Consider the following 18,001-nt stretch of genomic DNA (forward strand, 5'->3'; position numbering starts at 1 on the left):
TGATACGAGACGAAGCGATACAGATTATCAGTGGGACTGATATAGCGATTTTAACGTAACGTAGCAATATCAAATTTTCAGAGAGAGAGCGAGCGATATAGAATTCTGAGCAGTTAACTGATAGCTAGACTGAATCAGAATGACTGAACTGTGCTTTGCTCTCTAGTCTTATACACTGAGTGTGTGAACGACATTTCATTGTTCACAATATTGACCACTTACGTACATGCGCGGTATCATCAGTCACGTACTCACTTTGTTGTTGTTAACACCTTCTTTTAGCCGTGAATTTTTTCTTTCAACAATGATCTGCCGCCAACCGACAGGTCATTGTTTGTAATTTAGCGTATAATCACGGTTACTTTTTAGTACAAGAAATCGAACATTTAACATGGCGACAAAGTGAGGCATCTTGCTACATTGTTACATTCCGACTTCTGTTCTAAATTTATTCACGCAATTCCCCCCCCCCCCATGGAAACACGTTCAAACCACGGAGCTAAAAAAAGAAGGAGAGAGGACCCTATTGTCTTTCCTGTGTACCACGTTAGTTGGTTCTTGTTTGCTTAGCCAAAAGATAAACAATTCCTTCCCTGTTGTCTGTTTAATCCCTTCTAATTGGATTACGTGATTCGTGTATATTCGGAACGCATTCGGTATTCGCCGGCACACTGTGTGCAAAGGCCTCTGGGACGGAGAGCGCGATTAGAGTTGACTGCGCATGCGCACAGTAACAAACAGGTACAGTAATCTTCCAACCTAGCGGCGAACCATTGACATATGAAATGCGATCTTTACCGATCGCTGGACGTCGCTCGCAGAAAATGAAAATAGAGTCTAAAAGCCAACTTCACAACGATAATAAATCAAGTTGAACTGTTTTGCAAATGTTTGCGGAAAATTTGGTAATCAAGCCTCGAAAATCGTCAACTCACGGAGCACAAAAATGTTGTAAATTGACGCCAATTCTTGAATAATCGTCCGACTGTTGTGCTTCCGGTCTTCAAATACGCAGAATGACCTAATGTACCAATCACACGCCACTGCGCATACGCAGTGACCTTATTTGTTAACTGCGCATTCAATTTTATGAGAGGGGCGTACATCTCACTTGAAATACAGGACTACGGCACGTCTCACTGTGCAAACATACACCAGCTATCGTGGATTTCCATAGAACGAAATTCAATGGGTTTAATTGAATAATCTGGGCGTGAAACAAAGGGAGTTTATTGGCTTATATTGCGTCCTCTCTCCTTCTTTTTTTAGCTCCATGTTCAAACGAACCACAAAAATGCGGACCCTGTGTGGAACTGAAATGTATTGCTCAACAACCAGAAGCACAACGTGCAAAGAAACAGTTTATTTGTGTATTTACTGATAGACGAATAACACTATTTTGTCTACTTCCATAAACTGCTACATTCTTTTCCTCTTTTGATTAACGTTCTTAATTCATTACGTGACCAACCACAAATGTGCATTCGAACCCTGACTAAAACGGATTGTATTAGATATGTATTCAAGTTATTTGTCTGCGGGGTATGTAATGTTGCATAAATACACTAGTTGCGAGTGGTGAGTTTCGAGTCGCAAGTAGCAAAATGTGTCAGTTTCGAGCGCTAGCAACTGACACTTTCGAGCACTCGCAACTGACACATTTTGCTACTTGCGACTCCAACTAGTGTATTTATGCGCCCTTTACATATCTGTCTGCGGGCCACACATGTCCACGTGCACAGTAACAATCACTCGGGCCATCTGATGCTTAGTACAAAGGCGGCGGCGAGTAAAAGCAAAAACATCTGTTGCATTGTGTAAAAAATGGTGTGAAATCGTGAAAATGCCCTGCAAAAGACGAAAAATAGTTGTTAAGCAAGACAGTCAAGCATTCGTTGTGCATTTAATATATTAACATTAGATATGAACACGTATCGAATATAATTTATACCAGGGCCGTTTTGGGGCCGGAACGTCCAAACCAGGGCGAGATCGTCTTTTTTTACCAAGGCCGCAACCAACCAGAGCCGGATCGTCCTCCTACCGATTTCTGTATTTTAAATACGCATGTCGTGTTGTGCAATTGGGACGTTCTGGCATTCGACAATACCCTATTGTGTTTAAACTCTTTGTTACACAACACGTGACTTGAAAGTAACCAGGGTCTCGAACCCGGAAATGCTGTGTTAATCAAATGGCAACACTGCCACAGGAAATTTAGACGCGAAAATGAGTAAGTATTGTATTTATTCATGCTGATAAGAACATTGTATCTTTCTATGTAACCAGGAGACGTCGTGAAACGCATTGTTCGACGAATCCAGACACAAAACAAACATGACAAGCCAGAGAAATATGACTGGATTGTGCAAAGTCAGTGAAATGACTTCACTTGACCTTTCAGAGATCATCTTTTTCGGCTTACAACGTAATATCAGTTTAGTCGTTAATAAACGGAATTCCGCAACAAGAATGGCGTCATCACATAAGAATTATCTTCCTTAAAGCTGTCGTTGACACAACAAGCTGTGCAGCCCTACTCCAACCCTGGAGGTCTACCTTTCTACCAACACATCGTCAATAGACCTTAGTACAATAATCGTTTTGAAATCGTGTTTAATCGATCAAAGCCAACATGACATACATACTGTATGCTTGTAAAGACGTTCCCGCAAAGATACAGTGGTTAGGTTAGAGAGACAGATCAACTGCTTTCTGACAACTTGTGGCAAATGTATTAAACTCTTCTGAAATACTCAACCTAAACCATGAACATGACATACACTTTGTTTGTTTCGACGGGCGGATGAGTGAGTTCCCATGCGAAGCTGTCGTGGATAAAAGCAGTACTCCGACAAAACGTCAAGAAATGTATTACAATAATCGTATTGAAATCGTCTGAATTATTCAACGACAAACGCCAGCACAACATAAACGCATTGTATTTGGTATGGCGTAGTTTATTTATTACATGAATTGTCGGAGAAGGTCGTAATTGTTTACGTTTCGCGTGCGTGCGCATGTGCAGTTTCATTTTGAGAATAAAGGACAACAGGTGATTCATCAATGCGTGTAAATATAATACCCAGTAATGTCGGAAGAAATAATAGACGTACAGTGGTACGCTTGGGAGGAAATAAAACGACACGTGGTTAGCGCGTCTCAAATCGTACTACGTCAATACCCACTTCTGCAATTTCACACGACGTCGTTTTGATTCTTCAATACGGTTTGTGAGTGTTTGCGTCCAGTAGATTTAGAATGTTCACATTTTATTTCTGCGTGTTTCTCAAGAGAAGGTTAAGTGTAGATTTTTTCAGACCAAACAAATCAGACCAGAGTCTTGTCAGCGCGCGGGGCAAAAAAAAAAAATCATCCTGTCGCTGGTGGCTTAATATCTTGTCTACGTGCGCAGATCCGACTTACTTTCGAAGTTCGTGACGATAAAGTTCATTCACCTTGTCAATCATACGAAAGGAGAACGTAGAACTCGATTTTTTACAGAGTTGAAATTACGCATATTATGTTGAAGCAAATTTCGTGAAAAATTACTTGGAAGAAAAATGCATATTTCACTCGGGTAGCATTTTGACGCAACACAACAGCCATTATTTACACTCTTTGAATGTGCCCCCTGATTCACAACAAAGGCACGTGCACGTTGGCCGAGCACAGGTACATCACTGAAAACAAAGGACCAATATCTTTTTAAAAAGTGTGTACATTTGAATAGCTTGACCAATCAAATCGGTGCAGTTTAAAAATCTTACTATTAGTGGTTGTAAAATTTGAAGAAACAAACCATTACCAGATTGTTGCGGAATAATTCAGAGCCACGCAAATATTCTTATACCTTCAATTCGTCAATCAGCGGCCACCTAAAATAGTATTCTGGGTTTCGTACTGGGTTCGACCCGATTCTATCTTATGAGGACATATTTACCTGTTATGATAATAATGTTTCCTTTAATGCCGATGATTCTCAGATATTTGTGATAAATCGCTTCAAGGCTGCAGAGAAAATATTCTCTCCTAGCTGAAATAAAAAAGGTCAATTCTCAACCCTTAGCAAGATCGACGTCATTGTCACACTTCAAAAACAAAGTTGAGATATTGATCTCAATTTGTCTAACACCAACTTTTCTTTCACGGTTTGCAATTTCGAAGTTCACAGTCATGAAAGAGTTGATTTTTAAGTACTGTTGAATGTACTAGTATATAAAAAAATTATAATTCTGTTTCAACTTATTTAATTTAAACATTTGTTTGGGGTGAGTGCCAATGAACCTGTATCTTACCACCATCGGACAAAAATAATCACCGAAATTCTAAATCGTGTTGTAATTAATCAATATCTTCACTGAGACATAGTCATTTGCATTTTCAGCGATGATGATCGTCTTTCTCTTTCAAACTATTGTCGCAGGAGGGCGTTCTCTTAGCAGTTTTAATTTCGTTCTAGGTGACCAGACACAGCGTGGTACGACACCGAGCAAAATTCGAACTGTGTTTAACCACTTTGATATTGACGGGGATGGATTTATAACGATAAGCGAACTCAAAAAAGGACTGCGACGAAAAAATATGAAGTTCACGGAGGAGGAGGTGTACGCGTTCATGAGGGAGGTTGATACTGATGGAGATTCTAGAATCGATTTCAACGAGTTCACAGTCTACTGGATTGGCAAACAGCAACTCGCTTCATCACAACAAAGGTCTGCGAAGAGTGTCTTGTTTCCCAAGCATGAAACAAGTAAGTGACGATTTAGTATGAAATCAACTTTCCTTTGAGAGGAAGTGAACCGTCTTGTTTGGCAATCAAACTTTTTTCATGAAATATAAACAAACGACCCGCCCTACTTCAAAACAGAAAATTATGAAAATTATGTGCATACGGACAAAAAAAAACGACTACACTCAACTACTAATGAAATTGACAGTTATGTTAAACAGCCGTCAATATATGGAGGCGTTATACTTATACTAGCCTGACATGGTCGCCGAGGGCGCAAAAACTATCGCCGACCATGTCACCATGTCAGACTAGGGTGTACTTAAAAATGGAAAAATATTTGGGGGTAATAATATTACGTATCCTTGCATTATAAAAACAATAACGAGTGTCATGCATTCTTACTTGTACCGTTAAAGGTCCAAAAGTGTCCACACTTCGGTCTCAATTTGCCGAACTTGGCGCAGACGGTAACGGGTACATTTCGTTAAATGAACTGAAGCTGGCGCTAGTCAAGAAGACTGGAACATACACCGATGAAGAGGTGCACAAAATTATGGTAGAAGCGGACGAGGATGGAGACGGCAAGATCAGTTTTGACGAATACGTTGTAATGATGGTTAAAGCTTACTGGGAGTCGCCGTGAATGATGTGTAGTCTTATAAATATAATCGACAACGCTCACTTAAATAGTTTCCGTGTGTAATAACTCAGGGTGGCTGGGATATCGCGATACGGACTCCTTTCTCACCAACACGATTAATAATTGGAACCAATAATTTGTTTGTATCAGTATTTCAAAATCAATATGTAAATGATATGTGAAGTTCAAATTTGCTATATATATAAGTTTTAGAATTGGATTTCCAATTAATATTTTGTTTTTGCTCACACATTGATGTTGCACACAATTTATAAATTATTCGTTTATTTGTGCAGAATTTTTAAATATATATTTATACAATTCAACGTACAATAGTCCACTTTAAAGAGAATGATCAGTCTATTTAGTTCACGTCATAGTATTGAAAGTTAGTGCATATGGCAGAGGTTTGTTCGTACGACATATCCTTTCAGGGGGCACATGTCATGCGACACGACGATATCACTTTAGAGGGCAACAACCAATACGTAATCGAAAGTATCAATAACACCTATAGTCACGACAGTAATATAATCAACCAGTCAATGCGTGTTATTCAACATTTAGTAGTTGTCATTCGACAAACATTGTATAGGACCTCGCCAGCCATATTTTGTAACAATACGGGTATTGTCAAACACTTGAAGTGTAAAAATAAAGACGAGAGTACGATGATGTATCTTGTTATTAACTAATGCTGAACTAATATCTATGTATATACGCAGAATAAAATAGCTAACAAATTTGAAAGACGCGAATGTTGACAGACAATGTATATTGTTTATATATATATTTTGTGTATGGTGTGATGCGATATGTGGTGTAATAAGTGTGTATAGCAGTCCAGTCAGGCTTGCTGCTTATATTCGTACAGTCCCCAAACGTTGCCAGGGCCAATCACAAACAGGAAAAGACAATGCATTTTCGGACTAACACCTACAGTTGTAGATTATATGATTACAAACTGGAAAGCTGTTCTAAGCCCGGCACGTAGAAGTTCAAATAATATAGTTCAATATTCCACGTCAACTGAACTGAACGATAAAAAGAACTGTTAACTTTCAAGGCGAAATGAAAGAATAATTGTTCAGTCCAATTCCACTCTGTAAAACTGTCACTGAATTTCAATTTGGAAAGTTTGGAATATTCTAGTCGTGTTGTGTCTGTGGTCGGCTTTAGCTACAGTTTGGATTGTTAACAATACCTAATACAAGAATGCATTTTGTTTGTAAACACGTGACACGAAAACGACCGGGACATCGCACCCGGGTGTGTTATTAAACAACCAACAGCGGAGGTTCCACACAGGTACGAACATGGGTAAGTATTGTACTTGTTTTTTTTAAACCTGGGAAATGTTGTATCATATAGGAAGTTCGGAAGAGAGACATATAGGTTGTATGACCATTTTTTTTACACACGTAGACTTTAAAAAATTAAACGTAACGGGAGTACTGAGTCATGCGGAAACAAGAGATCCCGGCACCAAAACCAACCCGGCACCGCAATGTACGAGAGAACCGGCACCAATTTGAACGGACACGCATTTGTGTTGAATTTATGTCGATTTAACAAACATTTGTCATGCTATAGTGTAAAATGAAGTTACAGGTCACTGCATTCGATTTAGAAATGTTTGCTGGAATAAATGTATAACAATTTGTTGTACCATAAGTTATGTGTTGTATGAATTCCCGCGATCGTATATCTAACGCCCTTCCCGAGAAAAAAGATCAATGTACAAAGATCAAAAACACCACTTTTCAGCTTGTTAGTGGCAGCACAGTAGAGTGACTGTGGTGGCAGAGACGACTATGACACGTTTTATCCAGTTATGTCATTAATCGTGGTGCACAGTCTATTCTTTCATCGCGTCCAACGAATCAATTGGTTCTTTTGTTCTCGTGACTATTGTTTGGGCCATAATTTATTTACAGCCTGAGCAGCGTGATTTGGGTTAAAATTGTAACTTTCAATGTTCTTGCGGGTGCACCGAGGAAATTCACTGACGTCAGTTGTCAGTTTTGAATACGTATGCAGATTTCCAATTTGTAATAAGCACCTTTAGTTTTGTAAGTATTTGCTTATCAATTTTTTGAGACGGTTAGGGCATAGACCTAAAGTTAGGGCATGGAACTATAGTTTATATGGTTTATAGTTCCATGGTTAGGGTTAGAGCACAGTCCCTCTATGGAGAGGAACTGTGGTTAGAGTTTATATCGCAGTTTTCAGTGCCTGTGCCAACTATTGTCTTAAAAGGGCACACACCACTGAGTAATCCTAACTTATGTAACCCTGTCAACAACGTTATTGTTATCGACAACACTACCTGCACAATATTGTTTATGTCTCAAGGTAGTCGTCGTGCTGGCTGACCAGGTGAAAACACCCAGCTGACGCTTTGAATGTTTCCCTGGCCAGTAAACACCGAATAGCGCCACCTGTAGTGGGCTAATTGACCAGAATCATGGGATGTCCACTGATTACATTTGTTTCGAAATAAATTCGTCGATATGACACATACTATATTGATGGTTTCATACTTATTATTTTCTTATAAGAACTGTTTTAAAACATATGAAACTATATATTTTATAAAAGCTCATAATTAAAATTAAATTATTTAAAAACCGATGTTACGTTATAAATAACCGTCATGTTGTCACGTGACTGCCAAGAAAATATTTTTTAATTGAAGATTCAAATGAGTACAGTGAAGACATTGAAAAGAATGCCGTATTTTTAAAAATGAAAAATGTTGAATAAAACGTGTAAATTTAGTCACTAATTGCTAATTTTATAAATATAAATCCATAAAATCCATAAATCCATAATGGTGACGTCACCAGCCCTGACAATTATCGTCCAATAGCAATAACATCAGTGTTGTCGAAAGTCTTGGAGCACGTTCTGCTGGTGAGGTGTGAATCCTACATTGAAACTACAGACAACCAATTTGGTTTTAAGAAGAAACACTCAACTGATTTGTGTATTCTTGTTCTCAAAGAAATAATTCGTCATTACAACACCATGGGAAGTAATATGTTTGTGTGTTTTCTTGATGCTTCCAAGACCTTCGATAGAGTAAACCATTGGACATTATTTAAAAAACTTGTGCACCGTAAAATCCCCCCCTCCTATATTACTCGGCTGTTAGTGAACTGGTATCGACACCAACATTACTGTGTTAGATGGGGAAACAACCTGTCACGTTTCTTTGAGGTCACTAACGGAGTTCGTCAAGGTGGTATTATGTCCCCTGCCCTGCTCAACCTTTATTTAGATGACTTAGGTCGTGAACTAAATAAGCTTGGATGTGGTTATCAGGTTGGTGCTAAAACTGTTAATAATTTAAGCTATGCAGACGACATGTGCCTCATTGCGCCCTCTATCAAAGGCTTGCGCAAACTTTTGCATACATGTGAGTTATATGCTAACGATCATGATATTATTTATAACACTACGAAAACAAAGTGTATGTATTTTCCAAGTCGTCATAAATTGAGTAATATACCACCGGTTTATCTATGTAGTCATAAATTAGAATTTGTTGAATTGTTTAACTACCTCGGTCACAAAATTACTTACGATCTTAAAGACAATATTGACATTGATCACCAGAGACGTTTGTTTTGTGTTCGTGCCAATCTCTTGTTGCGAAAATTTGTGAATTGCAGCACTGAGGTTAAGCAATTGCTTTTCAAAACTTTTACTGCTCTAGTTTTTATTGCTGTCAATTATGGTGTTGTTTTCGAAAGTCTACGCTTAATGCCATGGGGGTTTCCTATAACAATGCTTTCAGGAATTTTTTTGGATATCCACATGATTGTAGTGTCAGTACAATGTGTGTTGAGTACAAATATTTCCTTGTCTTAATAGAAAGCTAGTATCTTTATTTACTGAACGCGTTTATACATCTACAAATGGCATTGTCTCTGTAATATATAGTAGTGACATACGTTGGAACTCACAGTTGGTGTGGTACTGGAATAATTTGATTTTTTGATTTTGTAGCATGTCTGTTTTGTTTTTATTATAAACAGTAACTCTATTTCATTTTCTCTTTTTGTTCTGTAATTTACTTTATATGGACTCTGTCTGAAATAAATAATAATAATAATAATAATAAAATATCAAAACTTCGACTAACATGGGATAAAACATCTCTACTACATCTTTGAAGCAAAAACATTTGTTACAATTTAGCAATGAATGTTGTTGTGGAGGACGGACGAATTTTCGAAAAAAAAATGTCGATGAAAACAATGTCAGAGACCGTAGTGTCTTGGCCGTAGACTTGGGAAATTGACTTCGTTTCCGCTTGTTACGCGCTCTTTGCGGCAGTGTGAAATTTACGCTTTCGTCGCTATGGCAATTATAGGTTAATATATCACGTGGTAAATCAGATTAGGGCAGACCCTTGGTACTTAAAGGGACACTTCCAGTTAAGCCTAATCTCACAACAAATTTACTTTCTAGATTAAAATTACAATGGATAACAAAAGATTAATTTTGTAAACAACATACACAATAGTGTCCCATGATTCTTTGGTGCAATCACAGTCCCTCTATGGGATTGAGCGGCTCCCCGTTAACTTAAAGTGAACCTAAATACGGTAGCGGAATAGTTTTTTGGGCACTTTTCACATTTTTTTTTGAAAATCACAAGCATAGCTCCATAAGGCATGCCACATACATTAGTGTATTTATTTTATTGAAAAAATAATATCTTGTTCAAGTAAACTGTTTTTTTCTTGTGTGCAAACAAATACCCAAGTTTTTTGTTTATCCAGTGTACACCCCATGAGTGCTTCTCATTAATATTCATGGTTAACAAACATAACTGAACTGGGGCTAAGCTATTTACAAACAACTGATAAGATATCTGTTTGTAGTTTACACACAGCTGATAAGATATGTGCACTGCTTCGTTTCATGAGGAGGAAGCTGTACAGCAAAAACAAAAACAAAAAACACTTTCGAAACACAACAAATTTTGTATAAACAAAATAGTACATGAGTGTATCACATGTTACCGGATTTTGCCATAAATTCGCCCGGGCCGTTTAACGGCAGTTTGGTATTTTTTAAGATTTTTTTTTTAATATTTTGGGAAGACAAATTTATGTTCTAAATGTTATTTTTAAATCTGTTGTCAAAATAAAAGTACAATGTCACAGTTGGAGATTTTTTATTTATTTTTTATTTCTGTTTGATACATTATATGCTTTTTAGGATCAGATCAGGGGGCCTTGACCCTTACCGAGTTCCGTGTTGATTGACATTCAACGAGATCCGAATTTTTAATTTGATGGCTGGTTTGAATTTATCCACTTTTACAGTGATCAATATAAGCGTTTGGAAATAGCATAATTATATTGTGTGAGTGAAAGAAGCCAATGAAACAGCATGTTTTATTTATTTCTAACGCGCGTGGTCGGCGTCTTTGATTGCGATTGTTTTGTATTTTTGTCTTCGAAATGTATCACTGACTGCGTTTTTTGGGGGGTCACGTCTCGCAACTGAAAGTCCAAGCTGACTTTGTTTTGGCTGTAAAACTAAAAGCCCCCAACGTCGGATTCGTCAGCGTCATTCACAAATACTTGAAGGGCATCTGTGATATCTTCACCTTCAAACTGTCTTCGTCCAAAAAGTCAAATTCGTCATCTTCTTCTCCAGAGTTAGCTTCCCCAGCTAACACCTCTTGAAGTTTGCTGTTCAGTAATTTACTTTCATTGACTCCACCGCCATTCACAGCAGTTTTCGTTTCCTCAACGGCGGTACTCACAATGGTAAAGGATGTTTCCCAAGATAGTACGACGTATTCAATGCGGAAGTGTGAATTATAAACAGACCAGAAAAGTCCGGTTAAAGCGACAAAAAGACACTTTGAAGCCCCGTCATAGCCATAACAAGAAACCACGTGGGGTTGTTTAGTGTCTGTCAATATTTTAGAACACTGCATTTTCATTGGTCGAATTACGTTGAAAGAGTCGTCAATTGAAACAAATATTACAGTCTGTTGACAGTGATTGATCACTGTTATCGTCATGAGAAAAAAAAAATATCCGCAATGTACTTGTTGTTGGGGAGCCACACTACGGTAGCTTCCTTTGCCGAGATCGCCAGAATCTTCACGATAAAGTGGCAAGTTTAAAACTTGATGCAGCACAATTATTTGCGAACATAATGGACTTGAATTTAGCTGATGGTGGTTGTTACTATTTTAAACCAAAATCAAACCAAAGTCCGACGTACCTGCAAAAAGAGTGCATGTAAATGTGCTGTAAGACGAACACTTTGGTGAGGAGGGGCAGCGTTCCCTTCGAATTTGTCTGAAAATCGCTTTAGGCTTATTCAGGTAAAATGAAAACTAAACTTGCACGAACACTACAAAAGGTCCCTCCCGAAAATAACAAGTCCAACAAAAACGGTCTCGTCGGATGATGATTTACAATATTTTCGTGTTGAAAATTTACTCTGCATTTCTTCCAATTCCACACATAAAAAAACTTACCCCGCAGCCGTCATTCCATTTTCTTATTCTACCCACCGTATTCTGCGCAAGTTTGCTCGCGGGAGTCTGATAATTATTGTCGGAAAGTGTTCTTGTGTCTCTAAAAGACTTTGAAACTTGTGGAATACTCAAGAAAATAAGTTTGCAAATAAAACGGCCCAAACATAAATACGCTATGTTGACAAACACTTCAACTGCCCAGTGTAGTATTTGTGTTGTTTGCTACCTGCAAACAGAACCGCCCACTTTGCATAATCCCAGCTGTAATGAATGACGTCACCGTTCGTTATCAGCACAGACCGTGTCAAAACTCCATAGCGTGAAAGAAAACGGTAAAAATACAGTTTTTTCACAGACATAAATGTCGAATCATGATTTTTTTCTGAAAACAACCTTCAAGGTAATTTATTTACTACCAACCTATATAATTGTTGCTGCTAAAACGGGAGTTAACCTTGATTGAAGTTTAAAATCATAAAAGTGCCGATTTCTCGGTGTTCGATTTCTGGCAATTGCCGTTGACCTAATTTTAAATGGCGTTTCAGTGAGTAGCGCTACGATGTCGCCGTTTGGCTTTTCGTACTCTCGAATATGTTGGCTTCGTATCCGTATTTACATTTTTGCGAAATTCTATCGCGTATTTTCACAAACCTCGCGCAAACCACCGGTATACACTAACTTCAACACCAAAAAACGTGCTTGAAATTTTCCATTTTCGGAGAGGAAAAAAAACCTTAATTTAAAAAATAGAAATACGGATTTAAACTTCATGACCCTTGCTTCAAAACAGTGTAAAGTTTTTGGCCGCATGCATGACCGTAGAGCTGACATTTAAAAATGTATTCACGTTAGTTAATTATCAGCCGCGCCGATTTTCAGAATCACGTGACGCTAAAACAAACACAATGTTCACAAAATATTAATAATAGAAAAGTACAAGTCAAGAGCTTTCCAAACATATATACATTGTATAGGTTCTTGTAAAATTTACTCCGATTATAGATGTTTACATTTTTCATGCCAAAAAACTATCTCGCTACCTTAATTTATAGTTGTGTATATTCTAAACTGTATTCGAAATAATATTGCAGTGGTCTAATTTTGTTTTAATTATAACTGTAGCTTGGATAGGCATTTGAAGTGCTTGCCATGGAGGCCATTCATGGAGGGAAATAATTAACGAACGAACATATTTAACATCCGGTTACTTTTCAAAGCTATGACGTTTTAGTATCTGATCGCATTCGTATACGCCATTGTACATAGCCGTTCATGCTGCCAAGCATTGTGTACTATTAGTATAAACTCAACTTTTATATGCACAATGTCCTTTTTAAAACTTGGGTTAGAGCCTTGTGCATTTGAACCACAGTATTCTGAGAGTGAAAGCCCAATTGCGTTAAAGTACCGTACTTCCCCGATCGTAAGCCCCTCTCGAGTATGAAGCCCATCCCTATGTTTTTACTTGGTATTTATCGAGTTGAGAGCATTCACGATTATAAGCCCAGAGTGTTTTTACTGGGCGTCGACGACATTCTTTAAAATATGCCTGTAAAAGGTGTGTTTCATTTCATAATAATCGTGATTTGCATGTTAGTTTGGTTCATGCTTTTAGTTTTATGAGAAAACTCGCATTAATTTCAAGTTCAGAGTGCATGGCGAACGTACACAACGTGATTCGCATCGTTTCTATTCTGTCATTTACTCAGGATGAACATCGATGTTGCAATTCTGGAGTAATCCATATTTCTTTGAGTAGTAGCCTTTGAAAAGCCAAAAATGTGATCGTCAAGGCGTGTACCTGGTTATTGGGCATGGTTTACTTTGAGACTATCATGAAAAATCTAGGGTTTGAACGATGAGACATGTTGGCGAACGAGAAAGGTGTTTAAATTCTTCCTCCACACTCAGTTTACCCACGATTACTATTAACCGTCGTTTATATTTCGGAAATTGCGAATCGCCAGTTTTTAGGGGAAAAAATCATCGTTTTTTCGTTGCAATCAATGCTACAGATCGCATTTTAACATTGCGGTAATTCACTTCCTCATTGCGCTAAAAAATCATCGTCAATAATCGGAAAGTTTCATCATTACGACACATCTTTTTGATTGGTTAATGAAAGACATGACCTGTTATGTCAAAGGAAGCTGTTCCAGATCAAATCGTGCTGAAAAACCTCATGGTGGAAAATTGTTTTGCGTCGAGAGTTTGCGTACGATCGAAAACATACCAAAACGAAGATAATGATAAATGCCTTCGTCCACTGTTTCCTCACAGACCCTACCCATTATTTCACCGTAAATTCAGACGGTATGTAAATCGTATTGTAATAAAATGTGTGTGTTTTTTATGAACATGTTTGTTTCTTCATTGTAAGTATCGTTCAAATCAATGACGCATTTTTTTTCAAAAATAAGTATTATTTTCCCGAGCCCGGCGTGGTGAACGAATATTTTTTTTGGATAATTTTTCGTTGTTTGCAAGATGATTACAGTGTTTAACCCCAAAACAAAATCATTTTTTCTGAGTTGGTCCTCGAGTACAAGCTCATCCCTTATTTTTCCTTTACGTGTTCATGCCTCCGGGCTTATGATCAGGGAAGTACGGTATACTGTTACGATTCAGATCAGTCCAGTGTGAGTGATGGGAGTATATCGTCGACGATGCCCCTTGTTCGGATGAAAGTTTTATTTCAAATTACACGGAAGTCTGTGAACAATCTGCTTGGTGTTCCTGTGACACTTGTCCCATGATTTGCCAGTGCAGCCCCGTGAATACATGAACGAAAATGTTTCCACCACCACCCTACGAACTCAAGATTGCATACTCCAGCATCCATACTTTGAATAATTTGCACGCCGCACAGTGCAGTACTGGAAACAGCATTTATTAGACAGTTAGGCAAAAAACAAAACAAAATGCCTGTCTCGATCAATCGCACATCCATAATGTTTGTATGTTGATATGCTTGTAAATAACATTAACGTAAAAGTCGAAACAACCTAGACTAGAAGTCAATTCACCAGTCCAGCCAGCTATGGCTGCCTAAGTTGCTTATATTTAATCAGATACTATTTCGTCATCATGCTTTGTTACCTTACCTGTTTATACCTCATGAGGGCGTTTTTTATGGCAAGATGGCGCAAACGGAAGTCCTTCGCAGGTTTATGGTTTATCATATTTAAATAATCATAACTCTGAAGATAATTATTTTTTTTTATTTTTTTTTCAAAATTTATAATCAATATACATAACTTGATAAATACAAACACCAAAATAGGCTCTATTTAGTTCAACTTTAATGAATACGGACGAAAAAATTGTTTCATTTTGTAAATAAAAGTGTCACATAATTATTAATTTCGACGCATGTTATCAATTTTTGAGATTTTCCCAAGTTTTAAATATTTGTTTGTAGACCAAATTCCCAAAAGATGCTGCAGAAAACCATGTTTAATCATTATTTCATAAAGAATAAGAGTTTTTTTATGTCTTCTTTTTTTTATTTTTGACAACCTTAAGAACTAATTTCATAGCTACATATCATATATAACGAGGGAATTTCGAGATATTTTGAGTAACTATAGAAACCAATAATAAATAGCTCAATACTAAGTTTCATTTATAATTAACCTATGTATTGCGTAAAAAGTATATATTTCCCATCTATGTGTAAAAGGATAAATGGAAAATGTGTGGTTTACTATTTATAGATTGTCGGTCAATACTTGGCAAACAACTGTCGAATGAGGGCGTATAACCAGTCATATTTCATGTTTCAGGTGACCATTCTCGCAGCGATACGACAACGAGCAGTGTACGTTCAACTTTTGACCACTACGACACCGACGGGGATGGATTTATCACTATAAGTCAGCTCAAAGACGGACTACGGCGACGTGACATCGATTTTACCGAGGAGGACGTTTACTTTTTCATGAGGGAGGCCGATATCGACCGAGACAGTAGAATCGATTTCAATGAGTTCACCGTATACTGGATCGGCATCCAACGGCTCGCTGCACCCCGACGAAAATCAGCTGCAAAGAATGTGCTCTTCCCAAAGAAAGAAACATGTAAGTCGAATGCTCTGATTTGGTGATGAACTACAAACAGTCGGTTTTGCTGAAACCGAAATCAGTATTATTACATTTGTACAGATCTGCCCTTTGACAGCGGAGCATACAATCAGTACGAGGTCAGTCTTGTCTGTCACGTGACCTACGAACAAGGAAATCTTTAAATAATCTGAACTCGATTTAACCTTAGCCAAAAGTAGGATACTTCTACTTTAATCTATAACAAACCTACACCACATTAAATGCAATGTAATCCTCCTTTTATCGTTAAAGGTCCAAACGTTAACACCCTTCGAAGTGAATTTGCCGAACTGGACGCAGACGGTAACGGGTACATTACGCTAAATGAACTCAAGCTTGCGCTGGTCAAGAAAACTGGGACGTATACCGACGAGGAAGTGTACAGCATGATGGTAGAAGCGGACGAGGATGGAGACGGCAGAATCAGTTTTGACGAGTTTGTGGTTATGATGGTTAAAGCTTACTGGGAACACTAAATTTTATATGTCCATTGAAGCGCTACAACCGTAGCGTTACGCCATGCAACGTGTACAAGGCGTGTTTGTTTATTTATATAAAATTTGAAATTTCAATTTGTCATAATAACATAAACTGGTAGTCCCATGGTAATAAACGGTACTGGATGCTATTTGGTAGTGAATTTAGCTGACCCTTGCGGTAACATTAGCATTATTTGACGGGGATAATTAAGGCAGGAGAGTCATCACCTGCGCATGCGTCAGATGGCCGTTGCGTGTCATTGTTTACAAACAAGCGTCTACCCATGAGCCTTTGCGTTTTCAGTGTGTGTTGTTATAGTCGCTTGGGACTCAATTCCCGCGCGTGCGCAGGTGACGACTTTCCCGGTTTAATAATTCACGTTGTTGGTAGATACCAGGACACCGGTCCTTACGCGATGCATGCATATTTTACTGCCGTAAATTTTGTTTACAGTTCTCGAAACTTTTTTGATTGATAGTATAGGTAATCGTACGGAATTTAAGTTTGCTTATCAATGTAAACGCCACAGTTGTCGACATTATACGATATTGTAAACGGACGAGATCGACTGTGTTTAGAAGACGATCACCACAACTGTATGTGACGTTTGCAATCATAAACACATAAACAATTGCAAAGTTGCTCAATGTCTCTTTTAAATACACGAGAATTATATTGTGAAGCAAATAAATAATTTCCAGTATAATTTTACCCACTGTGAATTAAATATGCACGCGATGTTTGTTATCAAAATAAGTCAAAGGCGTAATATTTGGCTTCTGCGCTTGCGCAGACGTTATGATTGATCTAAAAAATGCTGATTCGTCGTTGAGGTTTGTCGGTATTTTCTTGTAGAATCACCTTTAATTTTCGGATTAACAAGGTATCCTGCATGTTTATGTGACGAGTACGCTCTATGTGAATACTTGTAATCGGGTGATAATCATCGAACAACCCGACTACGTTACATCGGTCAACGGTCCGACCGTAGTGATTCTAACCGTGTATAATTCTAGCTAGATAGCTACGAAAATCTATAATTTTGGGAAGTATTATGGAATATAAATACATACAAACCATTGGAAGAGAGATAAAGCAGCTACTTGTGAATGTAAAAAATTCTGGTTGCTATAACTGAAAACTTCGGCGGGAGAGATCTAACAATACATCTTTTTACAAATTGTTTTTTTTTACGGTATAATTATACAAATATTGACCTATTCTCGGTCGATATATATATCAACCGTCGGCCCTCAGAGAGACGAAGCCAAGATCAACAATGCTCTCCTCGGGTCGACAAATCTGTATACTAGTATATACCTTGGCCCGGGTTGTATAATATTTAATGGCGCTTTGCTTCATTTTTTAAATCTCGCCCTCTATTGGCGAAGCGCTTCTAAATAGTCAGTAAAACAAAAGCTGCTCCAATTGTCGATATCGTTTTGATCTGTAGTTTCCCATCAATGAACATTTTTTTTTTTTAGAATTTTACCATATCCTATATTACAATTGACTACACAATCAAA

General features: G+C 37.8%; 2 protein-coding genes across 2 annotated transcripts; both read left to right on the forward strand.

Moving 5' to 3' along the window:
• Positions 1–2,150: 2,150 nt before the first annotated feature.
• LOC100367328 (neo-calmodulin-like) lies at positions 2,151–5,701 on the forward strand. The gene is made up of 3 exons (XM_002740326.4): positions 2,151–2,233; positions 4,463–4,753; positions 5,152–5,701. The coding sequence occupies exons 1-3, from the start codon at positions 2,230–2,232 to the stop codon at positions 5,376–5,378; spliced, it is 522 nt and encodes a 173-aa protein (XP_002740372.2). The 5' UTR covers positions 2,151–2,229; the 3' UTR covers positions 5,379–5,701.
• Positions 5,702–6,514: 813 nt separating this feature from the next.
• On the forward strand, positions 6,515–17,186 carry LOC102802917 (neo-calmodulin-like). Its single transcript, XM_078014024.2, has 3 exons — positions 6,515–6,695; positions 15,678–15,971; positions 16,248–17,186. Exons 1-3 carry the CDS (start codon positions 6,692–6,694, stop codon positions 16,469–16,471), a joined length of 522 nt encoding a protein of 173 aa, XP_077870150.1. The 5' UTR covers positions 6,515–6,691; the 3' UTR covers positions 16,472–17,186.
• Positions 17,187–18,001: the final 815 nt, after the last annotated feature.

The sequence above is a fragment of the Saccoglossus kowalevskii genome, chromosome 18 (assembly GCF_978046115.1).
Source record: "Saccoglossus kowalevskii chromosome 18, keSacKowa6.1, whole genome shotgun sequence".
NCBI lineage: Eukaryota > Metazoa > Hemichordata > Enteropneusta > Harrimaniidae > Saccoglossus > Saccoglossus kowalevskii.